The following is a 22,190-nucleotide window of genomic DNA, read 5'->3' on the forward strand; positions in this document are numbered from 1 at the left end:
TTTGTTATTAAAATTGTTTGCCAGTAAGTTCAGTAACCACATCACCATGTCTGGAAATACATTCATCATACCTTAAATATTACATATCTGTAGTTCTGTTAGAAATTGGGTTATGATTGCTTTCTGGCAATTTAGGGTTCATACATTTTCTAAAGGTCGTGTTAATAAATCAACTTTATTACTATTGTAAAAATTCAGCTATCTAGCTGTTCCAAGTAACGGAGACACAATTGCTGTGTGGAATAATTTATAGTGTGTAGTCATTCAATTATATTTATTGATTTTGAAGTGAAAGAGAGTGAAAAAAATTTCTCTATTATTAAAATGTTAGTATCAATATTGATATTTTTTTATTTTATTTGTATAAAAAAGTTATACATGCTGACCATGGTTTAAGTCAAGGGGGAGATTGTCCAAGATTCTGCTTTTATAATCAAACTTTCAGTTTGTGTTTTGTCTTAGATTATATGTAAAATAACACTTAGGAGCTCAATATTAAAACAATTGGCTCAAAAAAGTATGTGCTATTCTTAATTGGGCATTACGTGAAATCTGGTTACATCCCTGTTGTTTCCCATTATGTTTTGCTGTTGTTAGAAACAAAGTATCATGGTTTTATTTTTAAACCAGTTTCATTTTTAAAATAGGATTTTTCAATGTTACTGTTTTCATTTTACAAATAATTTTTATTTTTAGTGTGTGTTATTCTACAAAAATGACACTGAAATACATTTTTATTGCTGCTTATTTAAATAAAATAACACCATTTGGACTGATGCATAGTTACAGTTTACAATAAACAATTTACTAGGCCAGAACTTAATAATAAATGGCTAAGTATTGTGCATTACAAAATGTATAAACACCAGTAATGTAAAAATTGAGTTACTTAATTGAGAGGCAAGGTTTTCAAACAAATAAAAATTAATATTTGCCACACATTTGAGATGATATATTGTAATCCAAACTTTAAGCTGTATAAATTACATTTATTGAATTTAACATTAAGATAATGCAATTTTGTGATTTGAGTTAAGTTTTGTTAGAAAGCTGATTAATTTCATGAGAGTAGTAGGGTGTCTACTGACCCTGGAAAACCTGGAAAACCTGGAAATATCAGGGAATTTCGTAATCAGGGAATAATCAGGGAAAAATCAGGGAATTTTTGTTTGGTAGATTGTAGTTGTCAATACGTATTTTGTTTATTGATCAGCTTGCATTGACGTGGCATCATGTGTATCCCCTCCCATTTTTATTTTTGAATGGCAAATAATGAACAGTTTCCACATCCATTTTCTTTTATTTACCATCGGATTCGGAAGTGGCAACAAATCACGTGATACAAACTGGTTCAAGCTGGTCTGTTATCCTGCTGACGTGACGTGCTGCAGCATGTGCTTCCCACGTTCAGATTATACCGACAGGTGCATTTCATATTAAGTATTTATGGATGCCCTCAACGTAAACTGGGCATTTTTGTTAGCTTTGAAAATACGTATTACAGACATTTTTGGTGAAGATTCGCCATCATTGCTAGAAATTGGTAGCTGTGGGCTTCATACGGTCCATGGTGCTTTCAAAACTGGAATTTCTGTTACACAATGGGACGTTTTTAGTTTTTTGAGGCACAGTTACTATTTGTTTAAGCACATATCTGCAAGGAGGGCAAACTACATTAGAATAACTGGATCAGAGCTTTTTCCCAAGAAATTTTGTGCAATCAGATGGAATACTGCAGTTGCTGAGCGTGCCATGAAAACGTTACCCCACCTAAAGAAATTTGTTAGTGAAGTTTCTATTTCATCTCTCTCTTTCAGTGCAGTGAAATGTGCTCTTGAAGATAATCTTCTAAAAGTAAAATTGACATTCTGCCATTTTTTGGCATCAGAGCTGGAATTATTTCTCACAATGTTTCAAAGTGAAGCACCCATGGCACCTTTTCTCTATGATTCACTGGTTTTATTAGCTTTGGCAGGAAAATTTTGAAACCAGAAGTACTGAAGAGCTTTAGGGAGAAACGCAATGTATCTCGATTGAATGTAGTTAACCAGGAAAATCTATTGACTGCTAACAATATCAAGTTGGGTTATGCAGTACGCCATGCCATCAAGAAAGAGAAAGTACCAGAAAAGTCTGTCCTGTTACAGAAAAATGATAGGACTTGTCTAAAGGTTATGGTAAAAAAACTTCAAGACAAAGGTCCCCTGAAGTACAATCTTACCAAGGGAATTTCCTGCTTATGTCCGTCTGTGGCTTTAAATTCGGGTGTGAGGAAACAGCGTGTGAAGTACAGTTTAGAATGTTGTCTTCAAAACAGGTGGCTATCAGGACAAGAAGCTGATAACATTGAGTGATCATATCAGTTGGTATGTTCCTTGCAAGATTCTGCAGCACTGTTCTCGTCTTTTTCTCGAGAAGACGGGCGCCTTGATCACTTGTGGATGCTCATTCTTAAGGCATATACAGTAGCTTCCAAAACAGGCCTTCTAAAGTTTGTGAGGATGGTGTTGGTACTTTCCCATGGAAATGCATAATTGGAAAGAGGATTTTCAGTGAATTCTAATCAGCTGACTGAAAACTTGCAGGAAGAAATACTGATCGCACAAAGACAGATGTATGACTTTGTTCAACGTTCTGGAGGTGTAGAGCAGTATGTAAGAAATGCTAGTTGTAGGCGTAAGGAAGCCCTGCAAACAAAACAAAAAGAAAAGTAAGCTACAGACAAGAAGAAGGCAGAAAAAAGAAGAGTTGAAGAGGAGATCAAGGCATTGCAGTTGAAGAAGGCTCGAATGTTGGATTTGGCTCGTTCTGAAGTAAGTGCAATAGACACAAAAGTTGAGTCACTGCGAAATTGATGGGAGCTTCCTTTTACTAATGTTTTTTGCAAAAGTAAGTGTGTGAAATATTTGTAGCAGCATGTTTTATTTGCCATCAATTGAGTCACTTTGGCCACGTTTGGAAGAAGGTAATTTTTTTACTAATTTAAGTAAGTTGAAATACTTTGAAACCCGTCAATGTAATATTATGCTTTTTTTTTTTTTCAGTTTCTTGGAATGTCGTAATTGTGTTAAAGAAAACCTGGAAAAATTCAGTTTTAGACCTCGAAAACCTGGAAAAATCAGGGAATTTAATTTACTAGATCTGGTAGACACCCTGGTAGTAGCATTTCGGTGATTTCTGGTGTATTAACTTGCATTTCTGTGTTCATGGTGCATTGATATTATAATTTTCTGTTATTTTGGTTTTATTGCAACTCACCGTATGATCTTGTCCCTAGCGATTGTACACAGTCCAGAACACATAAACGATTTTCATTGTCTTTTTTTTTTTTTTTTTTTCCCCTATGTATCCACTGCTATTTTTATGTTGTGCTGCTTATACTAGGGTTTGTAGTGGTGATCTATGTAGTAATGTTTTTCGTGTGTTGCAGGTTATGGGAAGTTCCACCTTTTGCTTATGTTGGCCTCGTTACCGGGGGTGATGACTAATGTGTTCGACACAAGTGCTATGTCGTACGTTCTTCCATCTGCAGTGTGTGATCTGCATCTGAGCAGTCTGGACAAGGGACTTCTCAACTCTATTACGTATGCAGGTAAGAATTCAAACATCGTGTGCGAAATAGAACTCAAAATAATTGGTTATTAACATCTGGCTGTGTAGAGTAAGTGTCATGATACTGAGAAATTCAAACATTATGTTTATGGAAGTACAGAGAAAACACAAGTACTGATTAATATAAAATATTGTCAAAATAATAAGAATGATTATAAATCTGCTTACATGGCACACTTGAATAAGTGTTTTTTTTTAAATTATGGCCAATAAATAATTGTAAATAAAAATGGCCAATTTTTTTGAATTGAAATGCCACCATTTTCATACATTATTTCAATATATTTAATAACAAGATTTTTTTCTCTCTCGCAAAAATATAGATACATACATACTTTAAAATGAGCCAGAACACATTATCACTTTGGGACCTCAGAACATATGTAGTAAATAAATTTGACTTAAAGCTGTAGTAAAAAAAATCAAAAGCGGGGCAAATTGTCAGGCATTAAATCATAGAGTGGGTTATTTACTGCAGTAGGTGCTCATCCAAAAATTAATAATTCTGAGACTGGTAAACAACTGGTTTACTGACTCCCGTAAACAATGGCATTCTGCTTTTTTGTTAAATAACCAATGAAATGAAAATAAAAGATATACAACTTTTTTGTTGTTTGCACAGCATAGAGCAACAGATTGTGTTTTTTTAACGTTCATAAATACTACCAATAGCCACTATAAAAAAATTACTATGTTCAGGATAACTAAATACTTAAATTATTGAAATTTGTTTTTATTATTTGCACAATGGGTATTGGTAAATAAATAATCAATAAAATGTGCATGAATAAGGGCACTGCATGAGACAGCAATAAGTGGATATACGTGGTTTTCAACCTTTTTTTTAATCGTATTATGGACTGCATTATGTGATACATATTTCATCATAATAAGTATGTGATGACTTATTTTCAGGAGTTTTTTTTATGTACCCATGTTTTTTTTTTTTTAATCTCTTTCTTACGTTTGAAATTTAAAAGTACTGTGTAATATTTATTTTTTGTGGTTGTACAGTTTGTTTGTATATATGTATATATTTGTATTAATTGACTTGTTCTATATCCCGGAGTCCTTACCTCCGTATGGGATCTACAGAACAAAAATTGAATAAATAAAAAAATATAAATAAAAAAGTTATCTTGCAAGTTATCGAAACTTAAATAAATGTTATGACTTGCATACAAATAAAACATGTTTCTAAGTATTAAATTTTAACTTACATTTCACATTTAGGAAGGCAAATGCATTTTTAAAAATAATGTTTCAATATTTTTTATTCTAATGGAATATTTAACACTTTCCGTTGAAAAATAATAGGGTATATTGGCTTAAATTTCTGATGAAGAAATTCAAAGTGAATTTCTGCCGGTTTCTCAGTTGTTGATTTGATGTTCTTCAACTCTGAATAAAGCTGTTTGCAGAGCATGACTTGGAAGGTTTGTAAATGATTTTGTTCTCAATGTATTTATTATAAATGTCAAAATATCTACATTCATAAACTAATACTTCAAATGTATTTCACAATGTCGTTCAGTGAGATCCATTCGCATATTATGGGGTGTGTTGTTAACATTAACACTAAATGGAATGGAAAATATGCTGACCAAATTTACATTATATTTAAAATTGGAAAAATGTGCAGCAAAATTTGACTTTAGATCAGAGAGTGCAGTTCTAAATTTATTGTTATATTGCCTCATACTGAAACAGAACTTATAAGTTACCTAAGTTTCTTGGTCCAGATTCTCCCATAAAAATAGTTTGTTTTCTGAATTATGTTTTAACTTGGCAAAATAAGTGATGTACAAAGATTCTTAAGTACCTTGCGGTCGTAAGTTTAGGATTTTGAGGGACCCAGAAATGTAAGTAAGATATCTGAGGTCTGTGAACGGCACGCAACACAACATGTATTAGAGAAATAATGACTGAGGACTATAGTTTATTTAAAAGTTAAATTTTTTTGGTGTTCCTAATCTCGAAAGACTGTTGAGCTGCCGCTTCATTGCTGGACTTCACGGAGTATCAATTTCAATACATCTTTTTGAAGTGGTGTGTGCCATGTTATTTTAACATTACATGCATGCTTTTTTATATTTACTCCTGTATACCTCATTCAGTCAGTATAATACAAGAAACAGTTGACAACAAAGCAGTCACAAAAGTACCACTAAATGCTTTTCCTAGGCATAGTCCACCTTGTACTTGTGAAGGTTGTAAGAAAAATCATTATCACAACTGCTTCCAGCCTGCAGGCTGGGTAACAAAGTAAAATGCCTCAACCTTCCTCACCACTCCACCATTCCTCCTACACTCTATTCCATTCTCCTTCTCTCTCCTTTAACTGTCTGCTCTTCCCACTCATCCTTAGTCTTCCTTCCAGCGTTCTCCCATGTACTTCAACTCCATCATTTTCCTAGGCAGTAAGAGTATGATTGCTAAAATATTTTCAGCAGGCAGTATAAATAGTTTCTCGGGTTGTGACTACCTCACTTGTTAAAAGTTGGGAAAAAGTCGTTAAAATTAATGTTTTTAAAAAATGCTTTGATGGGAATTGCATCTGAATATACGGTTTTGAGTTAAATAACTATAGCCCAGGCATTGTTTTTTCTCTGTGTACTCCTCATCAATAATTTTTTTTTTAAATTTTTAAAACCTGTAATTAAGATTGCACAATATAACATCTTGTTACAAATTCAATTTGAAAATAATTAGGCCATAAATTACTTAAATTAATAAAATAACTTTATTTAAAAAGCAGGATGAAGCATATAAATAATTGTTTTGTTCTATTTTTATTCTGAACTGCAGTACATTTACGAAAGGGATTTTGACAAATTATTGTAGTCCATGTAATAGTAAATGCATACAGTAGTATGTTCTCATGTAAAATAAATAGTACACTTACAGTAAGTAACACATCTACTCAGATATGAACAACATTTTGGGGCTTGTTTGGTTGTAAAATGTGCTCTGAAATCAAAATATAGTCTCATTTTAAATAATTGGATCTCTAAATGCAAAAAAAAAAAAGTAATTAGTTTTTTAGGTACATACTTGGATAAATAAGTCATTTTCTAAGTAAAATGATACTTCCCCATGAAGTTTGAATAATTATTTTAACAGGTAGTCATATCTTAATTAATAAATAAAAATAATAAATATATAAGTAAATAAAATACTAATTACTGTGAATTAGCAAAACATAATTTGCTTAACATAAACTAATTGTGGCAAGTCCAGTCTTTTACTATTAATAGGAAAATGAGCAATTGTTTTAAGGAAGTTTTATTATTTTAACTAGAAGTTATTAAAATTTTAATGACTGTATCTATGTCACATGTATCTGTATAAACAGTTTATACCTCTTTGAATTGTAAAGTCATGAGATTGAATGAAAATGTGTAGGCATATGTCACTGCAGAGGCATATTAATGTTGTATGTCCCTGGTTTCATGTGATGTATAAGGTTGCTCTGAAATGACATTCTATTAACAAAATTTCTAATCCAGTCAGTACCGTGATTACATCCTGTTAAAATTGTCTAGAACTCTGTTATTTTATGACGTTATAGGTATGATCAGCAGCGCTTTCATGTGGGGCTTTCTTTCCGACTCGTTGGGACGCCAGAGACTGTTATGCCTTGGTTTCTTCTTGGACGTAACTTGTGGTGTTATCTCCAGTTTTTCACAAAATTTCCAAGTGCTCGTAGTGTTTAGATTCTTCTCAGGTTTCATGTAAGTACATACAACCAGATTTTAGTTGTTACTCAATTATCACATTAATTATAAAGTTATCACTCTTCCAAGAAAGAAAGAAAGAAAGAAAAACCTGTTTGTTTTAATGCTGTTCAGAATAGCAAAAACTTGTGGAGATAAATCTCTTCACAAGAGTTTTATTATGTGTTAATTTTTTGCCTTTTTGGAGTACCTAGTTCATGTTGTGTCTGTGGCTTATAAGAAACAATTCTCTACTATTTGTAGAGCAGTCAAGTGTTTTCTATGTTGGTATTTATTTTCAATACAATATAATAGGCTCTGGTCAAATATTTCTCGAACTTAACACTTGCAAGATTTAAAATTTTAATGGTTGATTTTGTTAATTACTCTCTTCCAGTATCAAACACTTTTCCCTACAATATTTCCATTTCTTGATGAGGTTGTGAACAGCTTTTGTGATGGCTTGCCACACCATTTACAAAAGAACTCAATCCTGTTGTTTCATAATAATGTTTCAAACTCTGGAATTTGTATACCACTGGTCTTTATGGAGGTTCAAACAAGACTAAAAGTTTCCAATCTAATGCTCGGCTATTGGAATATCTTCCTGGTAGTACTGGCCAATCAACACAGCTCTTACAAATTTACCGTATAATCACAAATTATTTAATTCCATAATTACAGAATCACATGTGGTCATATATAAGTAGTATTCTGCTGATATTCAGTAATTAAATTAAAATTACAAATATAAAATCACAGATTACAAAGAAGACTTTTGTCATTAACTTAATTTTTTTCTTAAAAAAATAATCTGTCATTTATTTCTGTAGCACAACATGGCTACTGTGAACTAAGACATCTAGTATTATAGTAGGCCTACATACCTATATAGTTTGTTAGGAATAATTTGTGGTGTTTCACATTGTCACATTATTATGGTAACATGTAGAGATCAGACAAAATTCTAAAGTGGAAGATTGTGTCTTCCAAGAATAATAATGCTTATTCAAAAATTTTAGCCTAATATTTTATAAAGCCTTGGTAGATTGTAATTTATATAATACAGCAGGTATAATTGTCATTACTAATATCGTTAGTCCAGTCCTTTATTGTAGAGACAAGTTGTTTTATGTTTTACCAGTGATAAGTTTTTAGGGGAATGGTTTGTTCATGTAAATTTTGGCTCTGGCATTTATTAAATCAATCATCTTTCTCAAAATAAATCCATAGCATAAAATACCACTTTAAGTTTATAGTTATTTTAGATATTTGAGATTATAGCTTTTCAGTATTAATTGGTAAAATTAGAAAAACATTATAAAATAAAATAAAGACCAATTGTTTTTCCATGGTTTAAAAAATGTATGCTTGTATAAAAACTCAATCAAAGTTTAAAATTGTCACAATTTTTGTAGCGTGACAAGAAGTATTAGGTAAAAAGTATTTCATTTATGCAAAAATAGCCACAGCAGTGTGTTGTAAAAATGTACAATAATTTTTGTTGTATTCCAAACTATTTCTAGGAGACTGGTTTCCAAAATAATCTTTTGTTAAAGTAAAAAAAAATTCTGAGTGTATTCGCACAGGTCTATAGTTAAAAAAACTCACTTCCCATGGTAAGTCATCATTAGTGATGGTGACCACAGATGGAGACACACAGTGCCGGTCAGGGATGGTGGGGAAGGAATCACTAGCAGTAGTTGATGTGAGATCGGAAATCATTGGAAAATCACAATCGGGTAGCGTATTATGCAGCCTACGCTGCTACAAAAAGAAAACTTGTATCCATTGTTATATATACTGTTCAAAATTTTTAGTTTTTACATTTATTTTTAAGGATACATATTTTCAAACTTGAAATTTAAGGAAGAAAATTTTTTTTTCTGTGGCTGCAATCTGTCTCATTAACAGTTATTGTCTCAAATTCAGATTTAATATTTTTACGGATAGATTGATTTCTTGCTTTGGCTAAATGCAGTAAAAATTTACAAACTAGTTGTGAGGATGTAGTGCCAAATAAGTTTGATATTACCTTTGTGTGGGTCGTAGCTCCAAATTTCTTGGTTATTCACTGTGCCACAGTTAAGTACCTATTCCAATTTTAACTTCCTGTGCAATTTTGCCAGACAACTGTTTAACAAATAGCTGGCTCAAACATTCTTTTGATAATTGAATTGTGAGTTGTTATGAATTGCAGATTTCCGCAATTGTAAAGGCCATTTCAGTTGTCCTGAACAAGTGTCTTGACACCTGTATACCTCGGGAAAGTGTACAGTTAACTAAGTTACAGCTCTTCGAAGACCATATACCGCCTTTGTACCATGACATTCATCCGCTCTGATGATGAGTCCACTTCACCCAATGCACTATGAGGTTTGGTTACTGGCCAGTTCAGTGAACTAATGCCCTCCAGGTTCAGCAACCAGCATTCACTGAAGTGCCGATGCTTGCTTCCTTAGCTAAATAAATTTCACATGGGCATAAGTTTTTTGTGATAATTTACAGTAAGTTTCATTTGCATACATTAGCACAATATCAGTGGTGTAAGTTCCAACTTCTGTTTGGGTCTTGAAGGGAGGCATACTCATTGGACAAAGAAACATTATGGCTGGACAACTGATGATGTTGTCCCTTGGACAACACTACTTTTTATTTTCCCAGTGTCATTCATACTTAACTAGGTGTCTGGATATTTTTTTGTTAGTTATTCTTTAAATTTTTTTAATATTTTAGATCCTTTTTCCTATTTTGAATTAAATATTGCTATCAAATGTGCAGGCTACAAGTTGCTATTCATGTAAGTCTAAATAATTTGAGTTAAAATAATTGTTTTAAATAGTTTTTCTCAAAATCATTTCTGTTATTTTATTTTCAGCATCAGTGGGCCTCACGCTATGCTAATATCATTCCTCGCTGAGTTTCACAGCCACAAATATCGAGCAAGAATGATAATACTGACTGGAGTGTACGGTGCGCTGGCCAATATCTCGATACCAGGTAGGATATGTTGAACTCGATTCTAAGAAATATTAAAAAAAATTTTGTAATCGTTTACAATAATGTAAGATTGTAGAACATATAATGAGTTGGTCATCCAATGCCTGCAAATTCTTAGGCATTACTTTATGTAGTTTTAATTTGTAATTTTTTTTTTTTTCAAAAATGTCTTTTTCCAGCTGATTTATGTTGAAACATTTTTTATTCTTTCATCCTCTCTTCTTTTGTGGGCCCTTGATGCTTCAGCTCCAGTGTCTCTGCTAATTTTTCACAAAATGTGAATGGTTTTGGCATAAATTTACCAAGTGATTAGAATTTAGAAACTTTTTGGGTTTGCCTTGAATTCAAAAAAAATATGAGCTATTTGCTTGCTGTCTCTTGATTGTTTAGGGCTTATTCAAGGTTGTCAGTTTCTTTGATACTTGGGGTGAAATAAAAGTCTGTGAATTTCTTGTAGGGGTAGTTTCTTTTTAAAACATTTTTTGTTTTCATTTACAACCTCTGATTTTAATATGCTAATTTTCATACATTTATTATTTATATACAATGTTTCTCATTATTTATAAGTCTCTACACAGGCTCTACATTATTACCAGCTTCCTTGTACTGCAATCTCGGGTTAAATCCCAGACTTGGGCGGCTGGGGACTTCATTAGTTTAATTTTATTGTAGATTCCTAACCACGTGAATGACAGCTTGGTTTTTTATACCTGGGGTCAAGATAAAAATGGTATTCATGGGAAACATTTTTTGCTGTCAAATTTATTTTCTACAAAGCGAAGATCATGGCACCTGATGTTGCTATTATTACATTAGTAATAGGTTGCAGAAGCTTACAAAGACTTGCTAGAGCACGCTTGGATTTTTTAGATGTAATGTTTTGTTGGCAGCAAGGTCATTAGATACGGTAAATATGTAGCGGAGACAGGATATTGAGTGAGGAATTTTTTATTGTCTACATATATAGTGTGTATAAGCACATCTTATATTTAGTGTGCATTGTGCTTTTAAAGGAGCATTTGGTCTCTTTCCAAAGCACTGTTTCGACCATTATTGCTGTACTTGTTTCTGTGTGCTCTATTGCCAGGTATACACCATAGAGATAAACGTTTTTAACACAATTTTGTAATTAAATAAATTTTTTTTGATGTATCTGATAAACATTGGATTTTGCTAAATAAAATGTTGTATGAGAATTTTGGAATACATTTACTGTTGTATTTCATCAAGAGCATCATCTGATAATATTCAATTTTTATTTGTATGAAGTTGTAATAGAAAGACGCCATCTTAGTTCTAACTGTTTATGTCAACAATTTTTTTGGTGTAATTTTATATCTTTTAAGGGGCCTCCCTAGTAAAAATGTTTAGCGCGGTGGGCCACTGGCCACGTGCTAATGCCAGTGGTTGGGCGTGGCGATATACCTGAGCCTGTCGCCTGCGCCGCGGTGGAGGGGGGAGAGGGCGTTTCAGCGAGGGGGGCGGAATAATGGGAGGGTTGTCATTGTGTGGACTTATACCTGCGTTATCTGCGAACAAGATCGTGGTAAGAAAGGTGACTGTTTTTCCCTTTCGCTACATTCAACCAAAAGATAATGTTCTCATATTGCCTTGCTTGCTTCCTGACAGTGTTTATTAACTTGAAACATTAAATTAGTGTTGCGATCCAGTCCATATCCATTAAATGCAAACAATCGTCAATTCTGTTTAAAACATTTATTTTTATTTTTTAATTATGTTCTACATAATTAATAGATTTACATACATTACAAAAAATTGTCACCAAAAATTGATGCGTTAGCTTGTGTTTTCAGAAAAAAAATTGTAAAAATTGTTATAATTAAAAAAAAATTACAACGTTATACTTTAGAACTGACATTTGTGTGATGAATGGTTTTGCACGAACATTATGCTTTCATTCATAAAAGTCTTCCGCACCGCGACGAGAAATCACGTCCTACTAATAGATTGAGTAATAAAACTGGGAATAAAATGATGAAAATAATATTAAATATTTTTACTCTTAGACACAAATCAACTTTTGAAATCGCAATAACGACAAACAAATTTTTAACTTACTTCCTGAAGAAAAAGTGCATGTCAAACTCACTTTAAAATTCTGTAGAGAAAAAAATGTCAGGAACAAACAAGTGATCCCACCAACGACACATCGTCAACTTTGTATTCTAGGGTTCACGTCGTATTTAGTTACACTAAATATTACAGCATATTATTATTTTCTGGCACTTATTACATGTTTAGCATTTTATTTTTTTAATATTTTTTAATGACTTTAACGTTGCATAATATGATGAATAAATATACACGAATGAACTGGAATCCCGTTCCGAGTTACATACAGACTGTTTACGAGCAGTGTAAATTTCTTAGCTGTTGCAACAGCGGCCTACAGGTGGATTCAGACTGCAGGCTTAGTCAGTCATGCTGAATCCACCTGAGTTCAGATTTTATCGAAGACAAGTGCGGGTGGTATGTAAGAACTCAGTGTGCACTGACTGTTGTGCTCAAGGTGTCAGTGAAATGTATAGCTGGAATCACGGGCGAAAATCTGTAGGATTCCCTTGAGGCCCGCGCGATAACGTGAAGATTTTGCAAATCCAAGCGGGCCCCCTCCGATGGGCTTTTTTTTTATTTCAGGGAGGTTCGGGCCACCCTGAGATTCTCCCCTCCTCTCGGAATCTACACATGCAGCTGGAATTAATTTTTAGCCAAGTACGTCATTTGGTGCTGAATTTAGGCTGTCAAAGAAGATACGAAACATGGCTGCTTTGATAATTGACGATAACTCCTTTTTATTGTGAAATAGTACCCATCTACAACGAAATCCCTACATATACCACCACTACTGTTGGAGATTTTCTATACAAACTATCAAAATAATTTTGGTTTCGTCACTGTCACTAGCTGTTATTGTATCATACGAAAACATGTTTGTTTTGTGTATTAATTTACGGTATTCATCTCTGTCAAAAAAATCCTTTTCGATAATAAAGTGTAAGCAAGGTAGAATATAAGGCTAATTTTAAAATAAAAATTTAATAAAGTATTTTTTGCTTGCAGTAGTTCAAATTTTTGAATTAATTTTGTTGTTTGTTAAAAAAACCCTTCTAAAATCAAAGAAACTACCTACTTCCTAAATAGTTAAATAGCGCTTTAAGAGTTCACACGCTTTTATAAATATTTAAACGCCAACATTTCAAATGTAGGTTTCACATAATGATAAAATCTTATCTATTTTCATGGTTACGCCTAATGGAAATAATACACAACAATTCGTCATAAATGTGTTTTATGCTTTTAATAACTACTCTACACATGAGCAAATTTCGATATACATAAAACTAAGGAACTCTGCATTACATTTTAAATCTGTGTACGACACTAACAGAAATTGAAGCATAAAATAACATTTTTATTTTTTAATTAATAAGTATTTCATCAACGTGAGCTATGCTTTCATCTCAATGAAGCCACGCTACATAGAGGAAGTGCACATGTATTCAGTCATAACAACAGACCCTGCGGATCACCGAGTAAACTAATGAATAGAATTCATAGCATTACCAGGGTTTTAAGACATATTTTCGCTTCTACTCAATCGCAACATCTCACTTAGCATGTATAATGATATTGTTTCAGTAAACATAACATAAGACATATTCGCCCCATGTACAGTAGAGGAAACTAAAATGTTTGGAACACTGTAAACTAATTGTATTGTCATTTCTGTAGTCGCTCGAAGCGGCAAACTATGTATTATTGTTCAATAAAACGAAATATTGAAACAAACAAACAATAACATTACGTTCAGACAATTCGTTTCGTGAAGTGAATGTAATAAAATACACAAGACAGTTTCTTATAAATACACACACCATTACCAACACACAATCCCATAAAAATCATATAATATTCCATGTCGACTTAAAATTATTATCTATTATTCACCATGATAATTTCTTGCGGGTAGCCAGCAGCAAAGGGACACAATTTTTATTCATTTAATTAACTTTGACCAATCTTGTAAAACCTGGCATGAGCAAAGTAAGCTAATTCACAATTTTATTTTGCGTCACAATATTAAACATCAACTAGTAATGAATTAAGAGTTTGCTTCGCTTGGTAGAACATCGAATATAGTCATCTCCAGGTATTAAACTGAATTTTGAAAGAGGGACTCAAGTTTCTGAACAAGTTGTTGACTTTCCTGATGATCCATCGACAGTTCGTAAACGGTCTCATCGTCGGGATGTCGATCTTGGGACCTTTTTCCTCACCATAGACCCGTGGTCTGTTCTACCATTCGCACAGCTATCCCAACCTATACAAATAGCCGAGTGCTACTACTCCCGTTGCTTCTATCATGGAGCTCGCCCGCAGTCGTACTTCCCTATCCAGCCTGCGTAATACACGCGTCCTACCTGCTAGCCGCCAAGAACGCGTCCATTTGTGAAAAAGCCTCACCCGCTAACAAATACTAACTCATTAATTATAATATGCAAAACATAAAAACATTACATATGCGATAAAACAAAATTTGCTGCTGTCATAAGCCGAAGAAAAAGAATCAAGTTGAAATACCTATAACATAGACAGATAAATCTAAAATAGAGTTATCGATAGTAATGTATGTCATATTACACTAAATACGTGTTCTTACTAACAACCGAATTTAAAAATAATATAAATTACTTTTTTTTCTTTTTCAACCATAACCGCATAGACGAAACAATAATTTTGATAAAACATTTTGTATAATTATACGACAGGACTAAAAGTACATTGTACGTAATAAGTATTTGCTTATAGGAATTAATGCTGCAGAATATACTAATAGATTCAAATGCATAGAATTTAATATATTTTGGAATTTATTTGGCAATATGCATGTACAAAAGATTGAATTTGAAATGAATTATCTATTTTTAACTACAAATATAATTTTATCATTTCTCACTTTCATTCAAACTTCAGAGTGTCATTTTCAACAACAAAATAGCCACAACTTCACTTAAAAATATTTTAACTTGATACTTATATTGTATAACTTTTGATGAAATTAAATGTTAAGAGTTTCATTTAAGTTCGAAAGGAAACATAAATATTACGTTCAAAATAAATAACAAACGTTTTGTCTAGTTAGGAGTTCCGCGTCATGCAAATAAAGGAAAGTTAAACTTTTCAGTATACGGCTGCAATAATTATAGAGGAAAATGCTATTTATTCATTACATTTAATTCCCGTTTGAAGAAGAATAAATCGAAAAGTGCTATACCGAAAGTATAAAGTTGAAGTTCAATATTGCTTGTCAAGTAAGTTCAAGATCAAAATAAAAAAGAAGAAAATTTGTTTTCTTGAATATATTTTTTTCAGAAAAGTATACATACATACAATATTTTTTAAAACTAAAATAAACGTTTTTAGTCCTTGAGTATAAATTTACTGAAATATTTTTTTAGTTAATTAATTTTTTCATGCGAAGAAATATTTAATTGTTAAAATCACGAGAACATAATTTATTACGTTTATGTATTCTAAAGCTTATGTTAAAGATTGACTATATGCTATTCAATTTGCCCAAGAATTTTACTGCAATAGGAGAGCATTGCAAAAACACAATTTAACTAATAGGTAGGCCTATTATCACAATAAGTTATGTTCATAAACTATATTAAAGCGAAACAAATATTTATCATTTAATGATATGCAACTTTTTCCTTTGAGGTAAAAATTGAGGTATATTTAATGTAATAAGTAAATCCTCTCATAAAATTTACTGAAACTAATATTCTTCATTGTCCGTCATATTATGATTCCAAACAGTTCAAATCAACTGAAACATGAAATAAAATAGTAAGGTTAACCATGAGGTGTGGAAGAAATTAGAGAGTGCTTTGTAAAAAGTGTTAAAAATTTCTTATGAAATATTGTAATTATTATGTTCGTACATAATGTAATAAAAAATTCAATACATGAAATTCAACACATGGGTACTTTGTATTGCAAGTTATTAAACATACCTATATTTTAAAAACACATGTGCGTATCTAAGTCGAATTGTTATGTAATACATGATGAACAATAACATTACCAACACAACTTCCCTTCCAAATAACTTTCACACAAAGATAAGGCCGCGGACAAATTATACACACTGGTCGCACGAGGAGCTGAAATAAGTCTTATAAGAAAGCCGGCCGGAGTAATTCTTTTCAAGCCAAAGCTGAAAGTAATGGATGTTGTTTGTCTAAAGCAGGCAGTGAAATTACATACAAGTTTACAGAATAGCCATATAAGATCTTTGACGCTTCTTATCCCGTCAGTGGACTGTACGCGAAGAACCAACTGCATCATGGCCCGCCGCCAGTTATATACTTACGTATGAATACACTTGTAAACGATGGTTTGTATACTTATGTAGGTTGCCGACATCGATAGGTATTCTTTGGCAGCTCGATGTGGATTCATTCGAACACGTTTGCGCTAAACACGACATATTTTTACATAAGAGTGACATCGCGCACTGAAAAAAGTTGCAGGTCTGTAACGCAACAGTGATGCAAATATTACATAGTTCGAACATTTTCTGGAGCATGACATTCACTTTGGGTAATGCTAAGCTACTTGATAGGTACACTTTACCCGCTTTAAAAGTGATAGCTTAAAAAAAAGTGTACATGGAAGCAGACTCAGCCATATGTTTATTGCTGTTGTGTTTGTCATAAACCTAATAAGTTCAATACGGCCTGTAAGTAGAACCCATGTTTTTTTACGACTTGTGTACAAGCTGTGGTTGTAAAGCGAATTTATATTCTTAGTTAACAAACGTCTATCATAACAAATTTGGAATAAGGCTACCTTAATTTTTTTCTAGAACGAAAATATCTGGAAATAAAAATCAAGGAAAAAAGCATGAAAGATTACGGATTTTTTTTCCAACAACAAATAATTTATGGTTTAACTGCTTTGTGTACTATATAAAAACATAACAAGATTTCAAAATTTTACATTTTTTTTTTACTATCCGTTATAGTTATGTTTTGTTTTAACTCATAAATATTTAAGTTGATTGCCAACGTCACGAGTGTACAATAATTTATGTCACACTGCTCCGGGTTGCAGGTAAAGTAACAGGCGTGAAATTTGATTAGAAACGCGTTCATTTAATTCAGGCCCTTTAATTGGGCGTGACGGACAATGTGCCAAATATGTAACAATTATAAGTAGGTGAAGTATTAAACAAAAAGAACTTGAATGCAAAATAATGCATCTAAAAAAAATAATTTGCAAGGTTCTTTCATGGATGTTGTAATGTATGGGCAATATTTACTTAATTTTTGTTTTTGGATAAATTAATTGTGGTTTGTAAAATTTTAATAATTTTGAATAATTGCTGTAAAAAATTTATTTCCTGTCCTTATTAATTAATCGAGCTGTAGAAATAAGTTTATCTGAAAATTTACGTCATCTTCATTAAACATTGCCACTATTTATACTTTTTAACTTCCAAATGGTTTTTGAATTTTGTAATTAATAACGTACCATCCATTATTACATATGTGAGCGATCGGTCACTGACCTCATCTTCAATACTCCTCGTGACTCCTGCGCCAGGAGGAACATATATATACTCCTGACTAGCTTATTTAATATAGATCTTCCCTTGTTTTTATTTTTTATTTATCATTCCATGAACATTTTTAAAACAGAGAAGACCATCAGATATCTATCTAACCAAAAAGCATAGAAAAATAACATTTAGTTTTCAAAATATGATTTTTCTTTTAGTTTAAGATACATTTTATATAAACCTACATTTTTAAGTATGAAAACTTTTGTAAATAGTTAACCATTTGGTTAATACCAGTATAAATTTTTCTTCAGCGTTGTAAGATGTGTAAGATCATTTTGGAAAACTAAAATAATTAAAAAAAATATTGGGTAGTATAATAATTGTTTTTTGAATATTTATTAAAAATAGAAGGAAAACACTGAAGTGTATGTTCATGTTAAAAGTTAAATAAAATTTTTGTCGAATTAGCTAGCGAGACTGTAAAGCCACCAATAAATAGTTTGTAGGACAACTTTCAATGTGTTGATTGATTAGTTTCAATACTTTATTTCGTAATACATGATCTAGTATGGTAAGCTTTAGGATATTTGTAGTTTAAACAAAAGCAATGTTTTAGAGATACACGAATATAGTCACAGAGTAAGTCGAGCACATGGTACTGTGGCGAGGCACACTAAAAGCAATTCTGAGAATTTCTTTCGGTCATGGGATTATCTTTTACCGGTGCCGGTTGTGGGTTGTCTCCCTCTCACGCACGCACGCACACACAGGTAGCCTGCCTCCCCCCCGGGCCAGGGTCCACCACCACGCTACCTGTGCTGTGGCTGCGAGCTGGCTTCGCCGAGCGGCAGCACGAGACGGTGGAAAACTTTCAAGATTTGCAGAAATTGCGGATAAGATATCTCGGAATTCAAAGCGATGACTATATGTTTTAAATACATGAATTTCTTCAGAAAAAAATTACATTTTTTTCTAGACTTGTACTTTTTTTCTGTCATTCTCCTAAGCAGTATAAAATGGCCCCAAAGTTGGACAAGTTGGTGATTTTTTATTTCATATTTTGATAGAAAAAAACATAAATGTAAAAGTATACAGACATTTCGTGTAGTATCTTCTCGTGGGTGAAAAATTTTCAGATTCGTAGTGTCGATCAATAAAGTCCCATCATTATTTAAAAAACATAGTGTTCCGCTAACTTCTGAAGCTACTAGGGAGGCCCCTTAAGCAGGGGGCTATCAATAGATATAGCCTATGATGCACTTATTATACACTAAGGAGTCTGTTTATACCAACATCAAAGTGTCAAAGTGTCCTAGTTTTTTTCCAAATCGTGCTCGTTGAAAGATTGTTGTGTTTTGCAAATGCCTGTCAAATATGTATATTAAAAATAATAAATGGGATGCATGACCATTAAATAATGTGTAGCGCCAACATTTATGGTAATTTTTGTGTGACCATGTGTGTTTGAATGTATCAGTTAAAACTTTAAGGCACTAGTTAATGGTACATTCCTATTTGCGTATTTGCAGTGTTTGTAGCTACTACTTCAAATAAAGCCAATTTGTGTGTATTGCATTTAATGTGCATTTATATAAATTAATATCACAAGTTTATGAGCCAAAGATGCCCTGCCTTGGCGCCATTATCTATCACTGAACGGCCTTGGGAATTCCGCGGGCCGTGGCATGAGCGAGCGATGATGCTGTTCTCGACGCTTTGGGCGTCGTGTCGGCGCGGGATGACGCGACTGGCCCCAGCTGCGCTCGTCAGTTTTAGAAGGGCGCCAGAGACTATTTAAGCTGGGACGCCGGCCTCCGTGACAGTTCTTGGGGAGGCGAGTCCGCGACAGTTTGTGGCGAGAGTACCACGTGTGCTGCGAGAGTTCGGCAACAGAGTTTGGCGACGGAGTTCCGTGGGGAGTGGAGTGGCGAAAGTTGTGCGAAGAGTGCGGCCCAGTGAGGAGTGTGGTGTGTAAGAACTTGACTGACACTGAGTGACTTGAGAATAAGCATTTTTAAGTGCGAGTAATTGATGATTAGGCATTTTAAAGTACAATTATTTGTTAGTGATGTAAATATTGGTAATTAATAAAACTGTAATATAACTTAATTGGGCTATCCCTTACGAACCCTGTTCTCCCCACTTTAATAAATCGTAATAATTATGTTATTTTTCTACGGGGTCTTTTTATTAGTAAAAATGATCATCCCTGTCTCTTAGTGAAAAAAAAAATTAAAAAATAGGTTGGGAAATTGGTACAAAGAACTCAATTGTCTATGTGGACACTTCCTGCCGGTTTATCTTTCCATCTGGGTGACTTAGCGCAAGGCGCTGAAGGCAGGGAAGGGGACTGCATGCTGTCACGTGGCAATTTTCATTGTTTAAGTTGGTAAAGCATCATCACTTTGTTTTGCTTGCGACTCTAAAGTTCACTAATCTTAACTGCTTTATGGAGTAGTAATCATTCTTATGAACTGTGGTAGTGTAGTTATGTATTAGTGCTGTAACGGTGTGTTTGTCCTTGCAGGTCTTGCATGGCTGATCATACCTCAGTCGTGGTCATGGTCGTTGTTTGGTGGCCATATCACGTACAACTCGTGGAGAGTGTTTGTGGCGGTGTGCACCATACCCAGCTTCCTGGCTGGTTGCCTGATGACGTGCTTTGACGAGAGCCCCAAGTTCCTGATGTCGCGCGGACAGACTGATGAAGCACTCAGGGTGCTGAGGAAAGTGTACAGCATCAACACCGGCAAACATCCTGATACTTATCCTGTAAGTCTCTTTACTGCCAAGTCCGTTCCACAAAATAGTGCGTGCACAAGTGTCCGACTTCACCACAAAATGTTCAGTTAAAATTGGCAGAATATAAAAAAATACTCAAAAGCAGTATCTACGATAGATTTGTTGCAGATTTAATCAAATGCACTGGGTATTGGGAAACTTACCCGTATAGTTTCATAAGGTGGTTCTTTAAGGAAATTGAGGTAGAGTTAATACAAGCCACTTACAGCCTAGTCCAATTCCTAAGGATGCTAATAGTCATTGTAAAGCAGTTTTAGGGATAATATTAGTACAAAATATTGAAAACTATTCTTAATCAAAATTTAACTCATAGTTAGATATTTCAATATATTTCTTCACCCTATCAAGAAATTTTTAATAATACTCCTGTCCCTTCATCAATACATGAGGAGTAGCTCATTTATATTGCATACAAAATTTGTGCATGTAGATGCTATGGATATTGATGTAATTTTATTTGCTATGGATATTGATGTCATTATGACTTAATTTACAAAAGCAACCATGTTATTTGCAGTTGTCTATGACACAATATTTAGATTGTTTGATACAGACTAATATTACAGCTCTGAAATTTGTGTTACGTATGTTGAACTTTTTATGTTTTAACATTGATATTCATGAAATATGACCAAAAATACTACTCCACTATAAAATCATTGTATCTTGATGATCTCATCCTTAAACTGGTCAGTTTACCTTGCAGTTATATAGCCTGAAGAGGACAAAATAATTTGTTGTAGGCTGGCCTTTACTTTGAATGTGCATGGGCTTATCCCCAACCCTTTATCTGCCATAAGTTACTATCCATCAGACCTTCACTTATGGTATGTGAAATTAATAATTTTACCTGTCTCTGCAGTGAGTAGAATGGATTTTTTTTAATGATGCCATAATAATGGGAAGTTTCTATTGTGATATTAACAGCTCAAAACTAAAGTGTCTTAAATTGGAGGTATGAGCATTTCTATGGATCAGAGTGAATTGAATGTGTCAACCTAAAACTATATTACAGTTCCTACTTTCCGTGAATATGATATCACAAACAATGCAGGATATATTTTTTATTTTAAAATTTATGTAAATGTTGTCATCAGATACAATATCCGATATCTACTGGTAGTACTGATAAACATTGGTCTTAGACTAATTAATTAACATATTATGACACAAAACATTAACAGATAACTGAATAAAGTAAATCAAATAATAAAACTGGCCTTAAATAATAAGTATCAGTATAAAAATGATATTTTGGGGAAAAAAATTAAAATCAAGTCAAAATTATGGTAATTCGTAATCTCCACAAAATATAATAAATAAATCAGTAAATCAAAATTGTAAATAAACTCTAAATTTAATTCACTTGAAATATAATTTGAACTAGTGGTAAAGTAATTTAAAGGTACTACAATATTAAATTTGAATAAAATTTGAAAACAAATTTGTAAATATTATATAGTACA

At 33.0% G+C, this 22,190-nt stretch overlaps 1 protein-coding gene across 3 annotated transcripts in view; it reads left to right on the forward strand.

Moving 5' to 3' along the window:
- Positions 1-22,190, forward strand: part of LOC134533123 (synaptic vesicle glycoprotein 2B-like) — a 79,811-nt gene that overhangs the window by 23,065 nt on the left and 34,556 nt on the right. For all 3 annotated transcript variants that reach the window (XM_063370394.1, XM_063370396.1, XM_063370395.1), the window contains 4 exons: positions 3,431-3,592; positions 7,184-7,346; positions 10,207-10,328; positions 20,450-20,694. In XM_063370394.1, the coding sequence (XP_063226464.1) occupies positions 3,431-3,592; positions 7,184-7,346; positions 10,207-10,328; positions 20,450-20,694 (692 nt within the window). The remainder of the gene's footprint in view (positions 1-3,430; positions 3,593-7,183; positions 7,347-10,206; positions 10,329-20,449; positions 20,695-22,190) is intronic.

This window comes from Bacillus rossius, chromosome 6 (genome assembly GCF_032445375.1).
Source record: "Bacillus rossius redtenbacheri isolate Brsri chromosome 6, Brsri_v3, whole genome shotgun sequence".
NCBI classification, from domain to species: Eukaryota; Metazoa; Arthropoda; class Insecta; order Phasmatodea; family Bacillidae; genus Bacillus; species Bacillus rossius.